This window comes from Aquarana catesbeiana, linkage group LG02, assembly GCF_042186555.1.
Source record: "Aquarana catesbeiana isolate 2022-GZ linkage group LG02, ASM4218655v1, whole genome shotgun sequence".
In the NCBI taxonomy this organism is placed as follows: domain Eukaryota; kingdom Metazoa; phylum Chordata; class Amphibia; order Anura; family Ranidae; genus Aquarana; species Aquarana catesbeiana.
The window spans coordinates 362,209,519-362,230,193 of record NC_133325.1 but is presented as its reverse complement, the minus strand read 5'-3'; the positions used below and the strand labels follow the sequence as shown (position 1 = coordinate 362,230,193).

General features: G+C 40.5%; 1 protein-coding gene across 7 annotated transcripts in view; it reads right to left on the bottom strand.

Moving 5' to 3' along the window:
* Positions 1 to 20,675, bottom strand: part of CAMKK1 (calcium/calmodulin dependent protein kinase kinase 1) — a 382,369-nt gene that overhangs the window by 20,998 nt on the left and 340,696 nt on the right. For all 7 annotated transcript variants that reach the window (XM_073615054.1, XM_073615060.1, XM_073615058.1 and 4 more), the window contains one exon: positions 15,406 to 15,534. In XM_073615054.1, the coding sequence (XP_073471155.1) occupies positions 15,406 to 15,534 (129 nt within the window). The remainder of the gene's footprint in view (positions 1 to 15,405; positions 15,535 to 20,675) is intronic.

Here is a 20,675-nt window from a genome sequence, read left to right as displayed (position 1 = left end):
CTGTGTCCCCATAAGAGATTCACTGGCCTTTTTTGTTCTGGTGACCAATATTATGTCTTTGGACAAGAAGAAAAGGGACATTTCCAATATCAGTACACAGACAGCAGTATCAATTTTATTTTTTTGGGCTGAATTTCCATGTTCATTTCCTGAACCAGGCTATATTTTTTATCTTCAGCACTATCTGCAATGATGTCTAGTGCCTAGCAGTTCTGCCTGACAGGTGTGCTTTGATTACAAGGCTTGCAGAAAATAATTATAATCTTTTGGTAAATAGTTCACATACTGTATGTAAAAGAGTTCATATTGGTAGTTTTAACTGTATATTGTGTTTACTATGGGTTTATCCAAGTCATGTACCATGAAGAACTTTAATTACTGTATTAAATACAATGTAATCTATCAATCTATCAATCTAACTATCTTTAGACATACTTCTCTTTTTAAAATTTCTCCTAGCGGTTATAGAACAGACACTTTCATTAAATTAAGTAGCTCAACAATATCTATTAACTACCTATTAATTATCTATCAAACCAGAGAGGATCTCCTATTTGGGAGAATGACGGGAGCTAGAGACTGACAGGGGACGGAAGTAAATCAAATCAGGATCATTACGAGGTACACAAAACAGCACAACAAGATTAAAAAGATCCTAACTAAACATTGGCATATCCTGCAGATTGATCCATTACTGAGCCCCTTTGTATCAGAAGCACCTCTAATTACATATAGGAGAACGTGGTTGCTTAAAGACCATCTATTGAAGAGTGAATACACAGGAGAATTTAGGAGAGATCCCTGCAAACAGAAGGGAACATTTAGATGTGGGGGGTGCATTTATTGCCAGTTTATGCGCATACGGGCCCCAATATACAGTTACCCAATGGACAAAAATACAAACCCTTACACCAGCCAACTGCAAGACAGCCGAAGTGATATATCTACTCAGCTGTCCGTGGGGTTGCTTCTACATAGGAAAGACCATTTTGGAATTCCACAAGAGGGCCTATAGACATAAACTTAGCATGAAGACTTGCAACCCGGATCTACCTCTGAGGAGACATGTATGGGATATCCACCAGGGAAGGTTCCCGGACATTAAATTCCTGATACTTGACCGGATCCAGTGCTAGGGGTGGGGACTGGGACAAGATCCTCCTCCAAAGGGAGACCAGATGGATAGTGTCTTTGCGTGCCACTCATCCACCTGGTCTAAATGACTCAGTCAGCTATTGCCAATTTTTGAAAGGGTTCACATCGGGATTATGGGAGGGACTTGGTTAATCCTAGTGATCATTAATAACAATGAGCGAATTCAATTCCTTATGGAATTGGAATGAACACCAGCAGAGAGATATATTCATACTGTCTGCCATGCACAAGTGTCTATGATCAATGTGCATTTCATTGTCTGTAGTGTTCTAATGAGAAGTCAATCCGTGATATCTTTTCTCTGGTGACAGTTTTGCTATATGTATATATCTTTTTTGTTAACATTCATTCAATATTAATATTTTATTTGTTTTTAGTTATACATGCTTGCCCCCTTACTGTTGCTGTATCGTGATGCTCTGTGTTTTTCTATCCTATGCGATTTAGCAATCTTGCCAGGATTGTGCCCTTATACCATGTTAACCTGTGTTCTTTCATTTGGTTATGGTGATTGGTGTAGTACTCTAAACACAAGATGGCGATAGACGTAATGAAGTCTATGATGTGGCCGTTTAGCAGCCCAGTTCCACCATAGGAGTTGCTGGGAGGCGTTCTTTCAATCCAGCTATGAGCTGGTTATGCTCCAATGATTCGTGTCACTGTTTATTGGTCCCTCCTCTCTATTTACAAACTAGATTTGGCTATAAGGAAGTGCCATCTGCCTGTGGAACGCATGGCCATGCCCCGCTAGTCGGGGTGGGTGTGTCATGCTCTCCACCATTAGCCATTCAGATACCGAAGCCCCGCGCATGCGCAATGAGTGCACGATCGCGGTGCGCATGTGCAGGCATTTTGCACATGATCCGTTTTTACTGTGTACACTGTGCAGACCTTGCCAGTTCGGATGGCATGCCCTATGGACCCCCTTCACACAGGTATTTACCATTCTCTTTACCCCTCCAAGGCCACACATCCCTTTTAGGGAGGTCCTCTGTGTGCAGTGTGTAAAATTGACAGAGATTTTGTTACACCATATTATCGGAGTGTTCCTTTTTACTTGCAGCCTAAGGATCGGTAGTGACCTTTTCAATGCAGTTTCACCATTGATGCAGGACCTAGACCAAATTCTTACTCGACCTTTACTACTAGACCTCCACTTGAGCTTTAAAAGGTAACTAGTAGTTTTTGTACCCATGACCAGGATTCTATGCAATGTCTCCTTAGCTTTTGCCTGTGGACTCCCAAGATTCACATCAGTATTATCTATATATTGACACTAGGTTTCTGGCAAGGTCTGGCAGTGTAGCTTTACCGCCCTCCCTTCTTTTGTTTAGTTCCCTTTCAGCTTCCTCTCCTAGCTATACATCCTCTCACCTGAGGGACCAGTGACATGCTCCTTTCCTGTGGGCCGCAATACTCTAAATCAGTAGGCTGAACTAGACCTCCACATATGCCATCCACTGACCATGCTAATTCTACTCTTGCTTGAATATTTTGTGTGTTTGATTACGGTGTCATTCACCATATCTCGGTAGGTTGCCCTTTTTGAACTTTAGATGCACTGTGCTCATTATACCTGTCAAAATGATGTCTTGCACGCTAAACTATGTTATGTTCTATTTTTTGTTATCTACTAGAATTTAAATTATCCTATATAAATACTCCTGATGAAAGGACTTTGAACCTGAAACGTGTTGGGTACCGGAAAGCTCTTCCCGGATGTTGGCTACCGGAAAGTATTTTTCGGATACTGGAGAGAAACTACTTTATATACGTACCTTCATATTCTATTGCAAGATATTGTGTTATGTGTATTTGTGTCTAATGTTAGTGTATGTTTTAGCAATCATCATGTGATGATTTTTTTAGTTTTTTGCATTAATAAAATATTTTTTTACATATTTCATTAGTGTTTTGCCAATTTAAAGTCCCATTTTGGGGTATTCAACCTTTCTAACAATATCTATTAAAACAATGGCGAGTCAAAATAGAACAAGAGGTAGCAAAATATAGATAATCAATCTTAACCATGCAAGAGAAATTACATTTGCATATTTAATAGAGGCAACTCAGGCTGTAACCCCATAAGAAAACTCTTCACCCTGTTTAAAATATATCAAAATATATCACTTGTGTAAAGCTTGCTGTATTGTAGGACCGTTCTTCAAATGGTCATAAATAGACAAAATTTAGCATATCCCCATGGAAACTAAATGCTCTATTACCCATTTATGACAACTGAACATTGTTAACCTGCAATGTGATTAGTGCTAACTATAAATGGAACAGAATAAAAGCAGATTTCATCATGCAAATACAAGTCCTAATATCATGCATGTGTATAAATATAAGCAAAGGAATGGGAGATCCTCTTAAGCCGGTCATAGATTAATTGAAATTTGGCAGGTTCAGCAGGAACTGGCCAAATTTTGATCGACTTCTGTACAACTATCCTGTTTTGTTTTCGTTCGATCACTGCCAGCAGTGATCATTTTATTCTGATGGTGGGGAAATAGCCTGCTGCCAGAATACAATTTTTACATACTGCAGCATAAAAAAAAAAAAAAAACTTACATATTTTTATACTACACCATAGCACTTTATGTACTAGTAACTATTCAAAGTGTTTTTTACATTTAAACTTAAATTCTAAATTTAAAACCCAGAGAGCCATTACAAAGAAGACAGACTGAACATGCATTTAGAAGCATTCAATAGAGACATACTTATGAAGAAAGGACAAAAACTCACTCGGGATAGAAATGCCTTTAAAGATGGCAAAGCCTACAAATGGACCCAAAATAGATATAATCAAAATAAAGGCAATCACTATCAGGGACATCAATCTACCTCTTCACAACAGACTTCCAATCCTCCCCAAATCCCCTCCCAAATTCCCCACAAACCCAAAACAGGGCAAAGCACTAAACATATTTAATATGGTGACCCCACTGAGGGACAACAGGCCAAAAAATGATGGCTATCCCTAAAAAATCAACATTCTACACCAACACATGATTCAACCACTAAAACACCAAACATTTGCATTAACACTCACACCTTGACGAATGAAAATCCCCCTGCACAGCAAACTAAAACGAGAGAATCCACCTCTCAACCCAACACTTCAACTATTGATTCATTTGACATAATCTCTAACGATCCATCTTTTTTTAGAGAGGATCCTTATGGATGCCCAACAATCCAACCTCAATACATACACACAGATAGCGCTCTAGTCCCTGTAACACTTATCAGTGAACAAAATGAAATTGAGCTTAATATAATTAATCTCTCATCATACAATCTATCCCAAGATGAAATAGTTATCTTAAAAAAAGGGTCTAAACTTCTGCCCAAATCAGAATGCAGATAAATTCGAAATATACAAAGATCTTCAACTCTTTGTCCGGAAATTAATTTAAAAAAACCTCTACCGTAAACAAGGAGTGCCGGTGGATTCCACCCCACAGGAAAGTCAGGCAGTAGATCAGCTGGTCTCTCTCCTTGAGGAGAGTGATCAAACTGATCTCATTGACAGAATCGATCTTTCCCAAATCTTGAAATCAGTTGAAACATCAAGTGACATTCCCAAGACAAATAGGTCCGCATTAAAAAAAATCAGACTTTTGTCCAGCACTGAGCACTCATCCAAATGCAGTGGCATTCCTTAAACTGGTTGACAAGGAATTAGAGAAGTTAAAAACTCACACAAAACATCCTAACAATCTAACTAAAAGAGAAACCTCTGCATTAAAAACACTATCCAGCAAGAACCAAATTACTATAAAGGCCGCAGATAAAGGCGGGAACATTGTTGTGCTCGACAATGAGAAATATGTTAACATGTGCAATAAAACACTGAACAATTTGGAATGGTACCGCTGGATTCCGGCCAACATTGTAAAAAAATACAATGATGATTTTTACCTATTAATAGATACCGCTTAACCAAATTCTATAATAACTAAACAACTTTGGGAATTTATCAGAAACAACTTTCCTCGAACCCCTGTATTTTATGCACTTCCAAAAATCCACAAGGATGCCAACAACCCACCAGGGAGACCAATTATCTCCAGTGTAGGGGCGATAAGTGAAAATGCTCGCAAATTGGTGGATGAATTTTTGAAACACTTCGTCCTATCTCTACCCTCCTTTGTAAAGGATACACTCCATTTTTTACAAATTATTGATAAACTAAAAATCCCAGAGAGTGCATTACTAATAACAGTGGACGTTGAATCCCTTTACAGTTCAATTCCTCATGAAAAAGGTATAGCAGCTGTTAAACATATTATGCAAAGAGCTGATATTATAGATCCTATATACGGAGAATTTATTATTTCTTTGTTAGAATTTATCCTTAACCACATGTTCACTTTTAATGGCTCCCACTACCTCCAGGTGCAGGGGGTTGCGATGGGGACATGCTGTGCCCCATCGTATGCCAACCTGTACCTGGGGGAGTGGGAGGCCATGTTCCTGGGCGATGAAGCCTTATCGATGTACACGGACCACATTCTTGGTTGGTACCGGTACATCGATGACATGTTCATCGTCTGGGACGGACCACCAGACTTACTCCAGCAATGTCTTCTAAGGATGAACAGGAACGACTTCAACTTAAGTTTTACCATGTCCTTTGACAAATCATGTGTCACATTTTTGGATGTGGAAGCCTATAGAGGAGAGGGGGGAGCCATTTTGAGCAGGCTCCATAGGAAACCTACATCAAGCAATGCAATTCTGCACGCTACCAGCTTCCACCCCAAACCTCTTATGGATTCTATTCCCTATAGCGAGTACCTCAGGGTAAGACGGAACTGTTCAAACGACACCGTCTACACAATAGAAGCAAACTACATAAAAGGCTATTGCTGCGAGGCTACTCTCATGCCTCGTTAAAATGATCTTTCAAACAAGCGTTCCTAGGAACGAGCTGTTATACTCTCAAAAACCTAAAAATGACACCAATGCTATCAGAATCATTACCAAATACAGCAATCAGCAAAAGCAAATTAAAACCATCATAGACAAATATTGGCATATGCTTCAATGTGACCCAGCACTGCGACAATTTGTCCTACCCAAACCATTATTTACCTTTAAACGAGCCACATCCCTTAGGGATAGGATTGTCACCAGTGAATACAAAGGAGAAACACACAAACCTCATTGCAAATATAAAGGAACCTTTAAATGTGGGGCATGTAATTACTGCAAATTCATGCTCACACAAAAAAATCCTATCCTTCCTAATGGCCAAACTTTTTTTCCCAAAGCATTTTGCTAATTGTAAAACCTTTGGTGTAATCCACATGCTTTTGTGCGATTGTACATGTTTCTATGATTCCAAAATGAAATTGGAATTTTGGAGAAGGGCATATAGACATGTAAGTCTCAGTCTCAGAGGAGAGGACTGGAATAAGATTTTGTTGCAAATGGAATAACGATGGATCCATAGATTAAAGGCCACCCAGCCTCCTGGTTTAAATGAAACAATCTGGTTCAAACCCTTTCTCAAGGGTTTTTCCTCGGGAGGAAGGGAACAATAATGTTAGAATATTCTTTTTCTAAAAATTGATAAACTTAGATTGATATAGCCAATATATACCCATTTATGGTAATTGGCTATTAAAACTAATATGTCAACAATTTACCCTGTGGCACGTACTATTAACTATATCTACGTACCACATTGGTGATAAAAAAATTTGCTAACATAAAAAATATATATAACATGTCTGAATGAAGTTTTCTATGTTGATCCTACCAAATATATGTCACTCCATATGACTAAATACTTTATGTAATCTTGTCATGCCATCTAACAGCTATTATCATTAAACTGTATGATGCATATCTATGCTTGTCTGGTTAATGTATCACATCTTGCCTGAATGAGGTATATCTATGTTGATCTTGCCAAAAATATATGTCACTCCATATGTCTAAATATATTATGTAATCTGGCTATGCCATTTAACAGTTATTATCATCAAACTGTATGATGTATATCTATGCCTGTCTTGCTCAATGTATTCCATTCTATGCAATTTGCAATGTTATGTAACCCTGTCATATCAATTAACATCTGCTACCGCTATCTTCTTGTTTCCAGAAGGTCATTGATTACTGTTAAGTGCAATTACGGACTTATTTTTGCCATGAGATCCATATATAGGATGTATTTTTACCCAATAAATATCACCATTACTCTTATAAACAAATCTGAGGTTCGCCCGGCACACCAAGCTGCCCGGGCCATGCAACCCGTGGCGGCGTCATGTGAGGGCACAGTCAATTCTATCTATGACTGACCTCCATATTGCGACCCCAGCAGACATGCACAGTCTACTGGGGAAGCCTACTGTGTGGGGGGGTGGAGTGGGCGTGGCCCCGTTCTGACGTGTGTGCGCTCCATGGACGGGGCGGCGTGCACTCAACTCGGGGGGGCCATACCTGGCTAATTCCTGCTCCCTCCCCCTCCCACACCATCACCTGTTGCAATCAGTAGCGAGGGGAGGGGCTTTATAGCGGTATTGTGAGAGCATGCCGGATATCCACTGCACTTTGCTGTGTGACACCGGTCTGAGCAGTCAGAGATTCTTTCATCCCTGAATTATATAGGTAAGAAACTTTTTTTTATTGACTGCTACTGCCTCCTTTGTGTGCTGTCCATAGCTTTCAATGCTTAGACCAAGGCTCTGCTTTGGTTTAGACAATGTTACTAACTAGTTAATTAACAATATCAGTACAATCCCATTTTATCAAGGCTTAGTGTTCTATATTCTTTATTATTCATTTGTTACTATTATAGTTACTAACTATATACCAGCAACATCAGTCGCTGAGCTCCTAAACAACTCTCAGGTATGATTCAATGTCTATCACTAGATGAAAGAAACACATTTTTTGAACAAATTTTTGTTTTCACCCGGGTATGGATACAAAATAATTTCTCATAATATTCAAACTGAAAACCATTGTTTTCCTTTGGAATCAAGAATCTATCTGGTAGACAGACCGTGTCACTGCTGTTGTTTTTAATTAGAGTCATATTGAATGCCAAGTCAGCAATACATTATAAGAACTTAAGTGCAAAAAATATGGAGATTACATTATGAATTGTTATACTCATATATATGCTTGAACGCTTACATCTGTTTTTTTCAATATATCTCTCTAGAATAGAAATGTCTCTAGCTCACACCCACCTTTGAGGAAGGAGGTACACACACTCCGAAATGCGTCGGGTGCAAGAGTACTTTTTAATATTGTATACACATTGCTGTAAAAATGCTTGATATGCATTCCAAATAATAGATGTTACACCATTGTCGTGTTTTTATTGTTTAAACTCAATAAATTATATTTGTATTAGAAACACTTTTATATTTTTTTATGTGCCTTAAAAATCCACCACTAGGGGGTTTTTCTTGTTGTTTAGTTTCAATACTGGATGTGGCACAAAAAATACAGTAAGCTGCTGCTCTACAATAAATTCTTTACATTTAAACAGACCACTTTAGCAAAACAATGGCATAAATGCCTTTATAATATAAGTCTGCATCTGTACCACACAGCAGCAGTTCTAGATGTGCAGTTGGCCATTGGAGCCAAACAGATGATTTACATGCCACTCCCCACTATCCTGGAATGAGGAATAGTTATAATTTTATTGGTATCTGATGAAATTAGAATTCTTCTGTTATGAGAAGGCTTTAACTGGTTTAGTAGAGGACTTTTTGGTTCCTTTATCCATTCTCATTATACATTTCTGGGCTTTTGTGAATTCTTTTCCATGTGAAAAATCTGTTTTTGGTGTAGCAGTCAAATGCATGCGAGGTGGAAGTTAGGTTTCCGTCTTACAGTGTGGAGAAATGCAATAGAAGGTACGTCATTCTTGCCATGTGAATGGTGGTGAGATGAGTGTGGTGTGCATATGCTGTGCAAGGCTTGGCACATATAAAGTAGGACACTTTTGTGCAAATTTTAAACCTAGAAATGGATGTTCTTCATGGTACAGTACATTGCTATTCAGCTGCAGTTTTGTAGAGAGGTAAAGCAATAGGCAAACGGAATCTCGCTAATTGTTAATTCGTCATTGCTTATTAAGTCATATAATTATTATTATGTCATATAATTGGACCAAAATTATAATAAAGGCACTAGAGAATAGGTACTTGTCACTGATTATAATTGTTTGCTAGCAAGCAGCGTCTACAAGAGACTGCTTGTAAGTTGCATAGTTATTGCCAGTACTAACTATAGCTTGAGTTGGCAAGGGCTAGTACTTAACCACTTGAGGGAACTGTCTATTAGGAGCATGTAGATTAATTAAAAAAGATTTGCTAGTAGAAAAATCTGTATATTTTAGCTGTGTCTGGATCTGCACAATAAAAGTTTTTCATCATGTGATTTATGCCACTTATAAGGCAGCGATGGCAGGTATAGCAGAGTTATCGTATGTATCCCATTAATTCTTTATTATCCTAAAGCAGGGGGGCACAAACAGCTACTGGTTGTCAAGTTCATCGAATTAGCCAATTTGCACTTCAGTAGTACTTCAAAAATTAAGACGAAATAGTTAATATTTAGAGTGCTTTCGTCATTGCAGAGGAAGTTTTGTATGGAAGTTTTCTTTAAATTTTAAAAAGTTCTTTAATGTTATAAGAGGACTTTGCCAGAGATAATTGTATAAAGGCACTAGAATAGTCATTCTTTAACATACTTATGTGGAATCCTCAAGCAATAAGCAGTGGAGGATTGATCTCTCTCCTGTTGGAGCCTACATTGTTTCATGGCCAACATTCCTTGGCAGTGCCAGGAGTGGCAGACCAGTGGAATTTCTTCCTTTACTGTCACCAAAGATTTTTATGTAAGGGTGCATTCTTTCTTGCACTGACCCTCAGTGTAACAGGGGAATACTTTACACTGATTGCCAGTCTAAGGGATTATTATTCCTAACATTAACTAACCAATAATTAAAAAACTAGCCACCAAGATAAAGAGACACTACAATTCTGATAAAAAAACAAAATTTGTCATTGAGATCAGCATTGGTATATAATACATTCTTTCATATATATACACATACAGTGGGTATAAAAAGTCTACACATTTATGTGATGCAAAAAAATGAGACCAAGATAAATCATTTCAGAACTTTTTCCACCTTTAATATGGCCTATAAACTGTACAACTCAGTTGAATAACAAACTGAAATCTTTTAGGTGGAGGGAAGTAAAAATAAAAAAATAAAATAATATGGTTGCACACCCTTAAGCTAATACTTTGTGAAGCACCTTTTGATTTTATTACAGCACTCAGTCTTTTTGGGTATGAGCCTATCAGCATGGCACATCTTGACTTGGCAATATTTGCCTGCTCTTCTTTGCAAAAACACACCAAATCGGTCGAATTGCGAGGGCATCTCCTGTGCACAGCCCTCTTCAGATCACCCCAAAGGGCTCTGGATGGGCCATTCTGAAACTTTACTCTTCATCTGGTGAAGCCATTCCTTTGTTGATTTGGGTGTATGCTTTGGGTCGTTGCCATGCTGAAAGATGAAGTTCTTCTTCATGTTCAGCTTTCTAGCAGAAGCCTGAAGGTTTTGTGCCAATATTGACTGGTATTTGGAACTGTTCATAATTCCCTCTACCTTGACTAAGGCCCCTGTTCCAGCTGAAGAAAAAACACCCCAAAGCACAATGCTGCCACCACTATGCTTCACTGTGGGTATGGTGTTCTTTTGGTGATGTGCAGTGTTGTATTTGTGCCAAACATCTTTTGGAATTATGACCAAAAAGACCAGGGCCGGTACAAGGGGTGGGCGAGAGGGGCGGGTGCCCTGGGCGGAGTGTGAGAGGGGGCGGATTTCTCCCCCTCCCTCTGCTCGCTGACTCTGAGCATAATGTGAGAGCCGCTCTGACTGATCTGCTCCCTCCCCCTCATTGTCAGGGAGGAGAGCGACTTCAGAGGGTTTGAACCAGCAGGGGGAGGGGCGGACAAGCCTCCCATTATCTTGGTAACTGTGAGGAAACAGACTGATTTCTCCCGTCCATAGGATAGGAGAATCAGTCTGTAACATTGTGAGACTGGTGGCTGCAGCTGTGTAAGTGTGTCTGACTGTGACACTTACACAGTCCAGCGAACACATTACCTCCCCCCCTCACTGACGGGAGATCAGGGAGGAATACAGCTTTCCTCCTCCTCCTCCCACTTCTGCTCCTTCAGTGACTTCCCGCCCCGCCCACACTATCCCCGGCGTGCAGATGTATCTGAAGAGAAGGGATGTGTGGGCGGGAGATATGAAAACAGCAGCTGCAGGCTCCAGATTCCAAAGATGCCTGAGCTTCCAGCCTGGACCTGAGTGAGTGAGCAACTGTGTACACCACAGTACAATGTAATCACTGAACTGTCCTTATCTCCATCTGTCTCCCCCTCACCCTCCCCCCCTCATGTTCTTTCAAGATATTCACTAACTTTCACTTTCACTTTCAGTTAGACAATAGATGGTACAAATTTCTTTCCAGTAACCACAGATTGCAGGAAAGAAATGAACACAATTCCCCTGTCAGCACAGTCAGTGCTGACAGGGGAATCCCTTCTGCTGAGCAATTGTATTGTCCCCACAAACGGTGATTATCACTAGCAGATATTGCAACCGCTAGTGATAATCATAAGAATCCGGCAGGCTGGTTGTACCCAATTTGATCGATCAACTTGGTACATTCAGCCTGCCCGTTAATGGTTCCAATCTCAGCCAGTTCTCACTGAAACAGCCGACATTTAACCACTTGCTTACTGGGCACTTAAACCCCCCTCCTATCCAGACCAATTCTCAGCTTTCAGCACTGACGCACTTTGAATGACAATTACGCGGTCATACAACACTGTTCCTAAATGAAATTTTTATAATTTTTTTTCCCCACAAATAGAGCTTTCTTTTGGTGGTATTTGATCACCTCTGTGGTTTTTATTTATTGTTAAAAAAAATGTAAAAAGATCGAATGAAAAAAAAAAAAAAATGTTATTATATTTTATAAAATTTTAAAACAGGTCATTTTTCTCCTTCATTGATGTACGCTGATGAGGCGGCACTGATGGGCACTGATCAGTTACACTGATAGGTGGCATTGATAGGTGGCACTTGTGGGCATTAAAAGGTGGCACTCATGGGCATAGGTAAGTGGCAATGGCAGGTGGCACAGATGAGGCATAATTGCCTCTTCCTCTTCGGGACCGATGTCCCTTGCAGATGAGCCGGTGATCAGCTTCTTTTTCTCCTCGCGCTGTCAGCGTGAGGAAAAAAAAAAAAACGATCACAGAGCTTTTGTTTTGATCATGTGATCAGCTGTCATTGGCTGACAGCTGATCACATTGTAAGGGGCTGGGACTCAGTGACTCGGTGATCACAGCGCGCATAGGGCACGTGCACTCCGGAAATTCAGGTCCGCGCTGTGGCCGTCATTCAGCTATAGCGTGGATGTCAAGAGGTTAAACTATCTTCGTCTTCGCTCTTGGGCAGCCCATACATTGATCACTTTTTTCATTCAACTATTAGGTTGAATGAAAAAATAAAAGAATGTTCCAATTCCCCCATCTACACATTCCAGTTGGAAGGGGGAATCCTCCCACTGTGGACCAGTGGTGGAATCCATTGTGGTGGTGTATAGAGCCAAAAAGATTAGAATTGTGTCAATGTCCCAATATGTATGGACCTGACTGTACATATAATTAAAAGGTGTGAGTGAACTCTGTTTCTATCACAATAAACCTAATTGAATTTGTATTGTTTTAAGTATATCCTTGTTTTGAAATGACATTGATTCTTTCTTAAAAATGGGGGGGGGGCGCAGTTTGCCATCTTTGCCCTGGGCACCAAATGGCCTTGTCCCAGCACTGAAAAAGACTAATGCCTTGGAAATTCTTTTGTACCCTTCCCCTGACTGATACCTTTTAACAATGAGATCCCTCTGATGCTTTGGAAGCCTCTGCGGACCATGGCCTTTGCTGTAGGATGTGACTAGAAAAAAATGTCAAGAAAGACCTACTAGAACAGCTGAACTTTTTTGGGGGTTAATTCAGGGCCCTTTAAATGATGTCAGGCATGTACGGACTCCTATTTAACATGGGTTTGAATGTAATTGCTTAATTCTGAACACAGCTACATCCCCAGTTATAAGAGGATGTGCACACTTATGCAACCACATTATTTTAGTTTTTTATTGTTACCTCCCTTCCCTAAAAGATTTCAGTTTGTTTTTCAATTGAATTGTACAAATTATAGGTCACATTAAAAAGGTGAAAAAAGTTCTGAAATTATTTATTTTTGTCTTATTTTTTTTACATCACAGAAATCTGACATTTTAACAGGAGTGTGTAGACTTTTTATATCCACTGTATGTGTATATGTATATATATATATATATATATATATATATATATATATATACATATATATATATATATATATATATACACACACACACACACACACATACACACATACATACATACATATACATAAACTTACTAAGAGTGGTCGCTTTAATTTTTACAGTTTGTTTTAATTTTTGGCATGGATTATCTAAGAGCTGGAAACTATTTTAATGGTTCTTCAGGGGATATAGGTTGAATAACATTTTCAATAATTTTCAGTCAAAGGTGTACAATGCAAATATCCCAAATTTTTGGAGTTGTGGACACATGTTCAACTCAAAAATTGGTAGTAAGGGGGAACTCAGGGCTCAGCTATGCTGGAGATTTTGGACGACATTACAAAAGAGGTCTATGCAGAGGCCAATTATTGCTATACATTATAATGTTTTATTTTTTTTATCTGCACTTTGTTGCCTTTTAGTTCAACCTTAGGCTGCAAACAATTGCACAAATTCCCAGGATATATTACAAATCAACATAGGGATGGCCAGGGCCGATCCAAGGGGTGGGCAGAAGGGGCGGATAACCTGGACAGGACCATTTACTGGAGGAAGGGGGGCTACTATGATCTGTGGCTGCAGCGCTCCCCTCCCACCTCCTCCTCTTGTTTGTCACACAGCGCTGGGAGCGCTGTGTGTCAGGGAGCTGGGTCTGTGTATGTGTTCGGCGGCGCCGTAACAAGGCCCCGCCCCCCTATACCGGCTCATGTGGTAGCAGATTGAACCAGTGTTCCGCCTATAACACGAGCTGGTCTAGGGGGGTGAGACCTTGTTACGGTGCCGCTGAACACACACACAGACCCAGCTATGTGACACACAGCGCTGTGGGAGATGTCCGCTGTGTGATCCAGGGCAGGCTATGGTAAGTCTGCATTCATAGGCAAAGTGAGGCTGCAATTATGGGCACAGAGAGGCTGCTTTTGGCACAGAGAGGCTGCAATTATGGGCACAGAGAGGCTGCAATTATGGGCACAGAGAGGCTGCAATTATGGGCACAGAGAGGCTGCTATTATGGGCACAGAGAGGCTGCTATTATGGGCACAGAGAGGCTGCTATTATGGGCACAGAGAGGCTGCTATTATGGGCACAGAGAGGCTGCTATTAGGGGCACAGAGAGGCTGCTATTATGGGCACAGAGAGGCTGCTATTATGGGCACAGAGAGGCTGCTATTATGGGCACAGAGAGGCTGCTATTATGGGCACAGAGAGGCTGCTATTAGGGGCACAGTGAGGCAGCATTGATGGGCACAGTGAAGCTGCAATTATGGGCACAGAGAGGCTGCAATTATGGGCACAGAGAGGCTGCAATTATGGGCACAGAGAGGCTGCAATTATGGGCACAGAGAGGCTTCATTGATGGGCAAAGTGGTAGGCTGCATTTGATGGGCACAGGTGAGACTACATTGATCACTTTTATCATGTCTGCAGTCTCTGACCATCACCTGCATCATGTCCTCAGTCTCTAACCATCTCTTGTCTTATATCATGTCTGCAGTCTCTGAGGGGAGTTTGCTTAATTAGCAATGCTATTGGTAATATGCAGCAGGAAGGGGGTTAATGCACTGTCATGGATGCATTAGTATAGATCCCATTGTCTGTTGGCGCTGTAGCTTTTCACAGCGGGGGTGGGGGTGGGGGGGCGCAGTTTATCATCTTCACCCTGGGCACCGAATTACCTTGTCCCGTCACTGGGGTTGGGTATATTATGGCATAAAATGTAACTCTCACATTCAGCACCAACAAGGATATCAGAAGAGTCACAGAGCTACTAATAAAAAAGAAGAATACAAATGCTTCATACCACAGCTGTCAGGCTTGGGATGAGTTTAACTGAATTCTTTACTTCTTCCTCTGTCACTTCTACTACTGTGCAGTGCTCTTCCTCCAGGGGCAATGCATCTTCACCATTTTTGGTCACCCAAGGATGTAACTGAGCAAAAGAAAAACAAAGATTAACATTTAAACTACAGAATATATTTATGAAGGTAACCTGAAGACATTTTCAGGGTAATTTTACTAGAATATTGTACATAATTATTAATGCACATTTGTCAGCAGATGTAATCACTGATCACCAAAATAGCTCAGTTGTCCTTTTTTTAAAAAAAAAAAAAAAAAAAAAAAAAAAGAGAAGATGTATAGCAAAAATTATGTTAAATAATTTAAAATAAAGAAAAATAAAATTGGAAGAAAAATAATTATACCTTTGTTAAAGTGTAGGTTACCCTAACAATGATGATTGCTTATATGTGTTATTTTAATTATAGAGCTCTTAATAAATGTACCCTGCATACCTATTATTTTATCTGTTCTTGGTAAATACCTGGTGTGGTGATCCTCCCCAGTTCCATGGGGCCCTTTTATAAACTAACCATGCCAACACTGAAGCAGATCAAAGCTGGCATGATCAATTTGAGTCCCCGGGATCACTGTTAGGAGATACAAAATGTCATGTACAGCATGCCTGTATCTCCTGTAGTCAGTTTTTAAGCAATACACCTCCCCCACACAGTGCTGACAAATCCCTCTTGCCCATCGCTGTGGCTGAAGGTGCAGACCACCCTGCTGGAGTCAGTTGTGAAGCCACGGCACCCCCTGTCCTGCCATTAATCCCCCCCCCAACCAATGCTGCTATGTTTCAGGTGCAGCCATTGGAGGGGTGGACCAGTCTGCTAGAGTCAGTCTTGAAGCCAACACCTCCTGCCCAGCGCTGCTGTGTTGCAGGTACAGGCTGTGGAGGGGTTGAACAGCCTGTTGGAGCGCAGTGCACATACAGAAGATGTACGTTCCTGTTCTGTACTATGTCACACTATGCCTGACCACTGGACTTACAGGCATGCCCATTGCTATCAGGAAGAAAGAGATGAAGAAGGGAGAGCCATCACTTGATCATAGGATAAATCCCCAAATAAAAAGGTACATAGCAATTATTTTCTGTAAACATACAAGCGATTTCAGTCAGCAATTGGGGGTTGTTTTCTTGATACGGACTTTGAAGTCACTGTGTTTACAATTACTTTAATTAATTCACATATTAGGTACAGCAAATAAATGGTTCAGCCAACATTTGAAAGAAAATATTCTAACTACCTGTTCAGATAATTTGAATGGGTAACACAAGGGATGTATCATACTAATGGTAAGTAATGGCCCTTGTGCTCATTTACATTTTATAATTTTAGCTAAACCTAGGCTTTAACTTTTAAATGCTTTTTTAGGTAGTTTTGACAATGATATCTAATCCAGCAGTAATAGGCCTTAATCGACTGTTGGAAGTAGCAGACCCAACATGAAAAACAATAGAAAGATTTTCCTCTTTAAAAAAAAAATAAAAAAAATAAGAAGGAGCTAAAACCCTCACCTTCTTACACATAGGCCAGTATCAAAACAACTAGTATATGAGGGGGTGCTGATAAGTATTGAGCCTTACCCAGAATAAAATTGAGATAGGAAGCTGTAAATTGCAGGGTGTACTGGCCAATTTGTCTATATTCAAATGGTACAAAAATCAACTACCTACTTCTCTTTCGGGTCCAAATTGAACATGGCACCAACTTCAGAAAAAGAGCATAGGACCATAATCAAGTTCCTGTTTCTCCAATGGAAAGGTGCCCTTCATATGCAACAGTTCAACATTGGGATGTCAATTTTAAAACTGGCCATTTCGGTGTTCAAAGTGAGAAACCCAGTGGAAGGCCTGTTTCTGTCTCTGTGCCTGCAAATGTGAAAGCCATCCATGACATGATCATGGAGGACCGCCAAATAACAGCCAAAAGTATTGCTACATATCTGGGAATATCATGTGAGAGTGCTGGTGTCATTATCCACAATGACTTGGAAATGAGAAAGCTTGCAGCAAAGTGGATCCCAAAACTTTTGACAACCAAACAAAAAGGACACCCCGTCACACACTGCAGGTGAAACAATGGCAAAACTGACCTCCTTAGGCTTTCAAGTGATGCCCCATCCACCCTATTCGCCCGACCTGGCTCCTTCTGACTATCATCTGTTCCCGAATCTCAAAAAACACCTAAAAGGGACAACCATTTGGGAGTGTTCTGGAGGCAACTAACACTGCAAATGAGTGGTTACACTAGCAGTCGGAAGAATTTTATTTGCATTGACTTAAAGCGGACCGCCAGTAATTTTTTTTCAATTTTCCATCTATTAAATCTTCTGCCCTTGTGGTTTCAACTTTGTATATTAAATTTTTTTTTTCTGCCAGTAAATACCTTATACAGCCCACTTCCTGTTTCTTGTCTGGTAATGAGTCTAGACTTATGACATCATGCACAGCTCTCTCACTCTCGTGAGAGGTTGCCAGGAAACGAGGGGGGAATGAGTCATAGGAGGGCCAATGAGAGCTGTAGGGCTGCAGAGCTGGAGGTGTGCCTCTGTGTGTCTGTGTAAATCCAGGAAGTAAACAGGCAGCAGCTTCAGCTGCCCACAGTTAAAATGGTTGCAGTCAGACTCAGTGGAGGGAGATTTCTGCAGCATATTTGGCAAGTACAGAATTACAGTATATATAAAATAAAATGCAAAGTGGTTGGAGGGAAGCTTCAGAATGGCAAAGATGTTTTTATTACAAATTATGTGAACAGACTGCAGTTCCTCTTTAAGAAGCTGGAGGACAGATCACAAGTGCATTGACTTCCTGGGAGAATATGTGGAATAGTGTGGCAGTTAAAGCTTCCTATCTCAATTTTTTCTATGTGAGGCTCAATACTTATCAGCACCCCCTCGTAGTTTGTATACTTTTTTTTTGCAGTACCACACTGCATTGTCCTGATAAAATGTCAAAATAGACACTAAACATCCCCCAAACCCCCCCACCACCCCTGTATCCCCACATTTTCTCAAAATTTTCAAAATATAGACTTCATGTTTGTGTTTGGAAGAAATTGGCCAATGCCAGGTAAGGTACATGAGCATTTACATAGGCATCAAACAGATAAAGACAAGGTAGGTTTTACCTTGGATGAAAAATTAAAGTGTAATTCTTGAGAGATAAAACGCTACAAATATTGTATAGTGGCTGGAAGGTATGTAAGCCGTCCACAAAATAAGGAGAGCCCAGGCAGATTTTACAGAGCGGGAGCTGATCAGCGGGTCCCATGGACCCAATGTGGTGCTTTGGTGCACAGTACTTTACTACAAAAGTATGCAGAGACATGCTAAAAAGGAAGGGTAGTTTGTCTATGTCAGTAGGTATATACTGAGCACCCTGAAAGAAAAAAAAAAAAAAAAGCCAATAGCAAGAGAAAATAAAATATTCTTCCTCCAGAAAATAAAAACAACCCACAATAAAACAACAAAAAGTGTAAGGGGGTTGAGGGCAGCATATAAACAGCAACTACAGTTGTTGCCGACATACACTAAAAGGTAGTCTTAAAAAACTCCTGGGTCTCCAAACTATAAATGCAGGGGGGTACGCAAGATTATGCAGCCCACTATGCTACAATCCAGAGTTTTTAGCACAATATAGCAGAATATACATCTGTAGTGTACTGCTGCCATGTAGCCTCCCAATTGGCTGTTAGGTGGTACCCTTAGTGGTGCAAAAAGTAATGGAAGGGGGGTACTAGTTTGCAGCCAGGAATGATGTAGCCTGCAATTTGTATGCGTCTCCTCTGGGAGTGCAATATAAAAATAGAGGAACAAGTCTTGACATTCCGTTATTCCTGACTAATGGGAACATCCCCTGGAAATTTTCTGTGGGGTCCCATTGCATGGAATTTAACAGATTTTATTGCAGATTCCTACCTGTTTCTGCTGTGAAGGAATTTGATTACATCAATGTGCAAAATGAATCTAAATGGTTGTGACTGTTTCATTATTAAATTGACTGATGCAGTGTTCAAATGAGGAAAATGCAGCGTCTGAATCCTATAAGAAGTGATGAACCCTTTGGCAGTATTTGAAAAAAAATAACATTTTTGTTGCAGAGGATGCCTAAATTCTGACTTGTATCTTAGTGCAGACTTTTAGGAAAAGTGAGCCAATCACACAAGCACAGTGAAACAATCAACTAGCAATAATTGGAAACAATGTTTTGACAATCTGACATAATAAAATCTTATTGTTTGCTGTAAAATATGCACTTTACTGCAGTGTTACCTTATTGAATAAAACTGAAGATGTACGATATTTACTTTTAGGATTATATGCATTATATTTATACTTCAGCAAACAAATTATACAGAAGTAATAAAAAGTAAAATTAGAAAGATATGACCAACTGCCTTTATTGATCAGACATTCCGTGGAAAACTAAACAAAGTTAAAGACTGTGCGATAGTAAGAGCCCCTGCCTCTGGAAAAAAAGGTTTAAAAAGAACACAGGATTTGCATGTGCAGGACTACAGAGCATTTATTTTGAGGAGAAAACTGCTCTGGCAGCTTTCTCCGCATTTTGCCATTTCCGGATGGGGTTCTGTAGTTTGGAGATTCCTAAAAGTCTTGGGAAGGATGGAATCTCCAACCCTGTGTCCAGGTGTTGTGGACAACCAGCATGGTGTGTGCCCAGGTGTACATAGCCCTTATAATGATGAGCTGGTGAGAATAGTAGGTGGGGGAATCTCCAACCCTATGTCCGGGTGTTGTGGACAACCAGCACGGTGTGTGCCCAGGTGTACACAGCCCTTATAATGATGAGCTGGTGAGAGCAATAGGTGGGGGAATCTCCAGCCCGGTGTTGGACAGCCAGCAGGGTGTGTGCCCAGGTACACACAGCCCATATAACGATGAGCTCTTGAGAGCAGTAGGTGGTGGGAGTTGAAGCTAATTGAAGGACTACAGAGCATTTATTTTGAGAGGAGGAAAACTGCTCTGGCAGCTTTCTCCGGATTTTGCCATATTTGGATGGGGCTCTGTAGTTTGGGGATTCCCAAGAGTCTTGGGAATTATGGAATTTTCAACCCTGTGTCTGGATGTTGTGGTCAGCCAGCAGGGTGTGTGCCCAGGTGTACAGGGCCCTTATAACGATGGGCTGGTGAGAGCAGTAGGTGGGGGAATCTCCAATTCTGTGTCCGGGTGTTGTGGACAGCCAGTAGGGTGTGTGCCCAGCTGCAC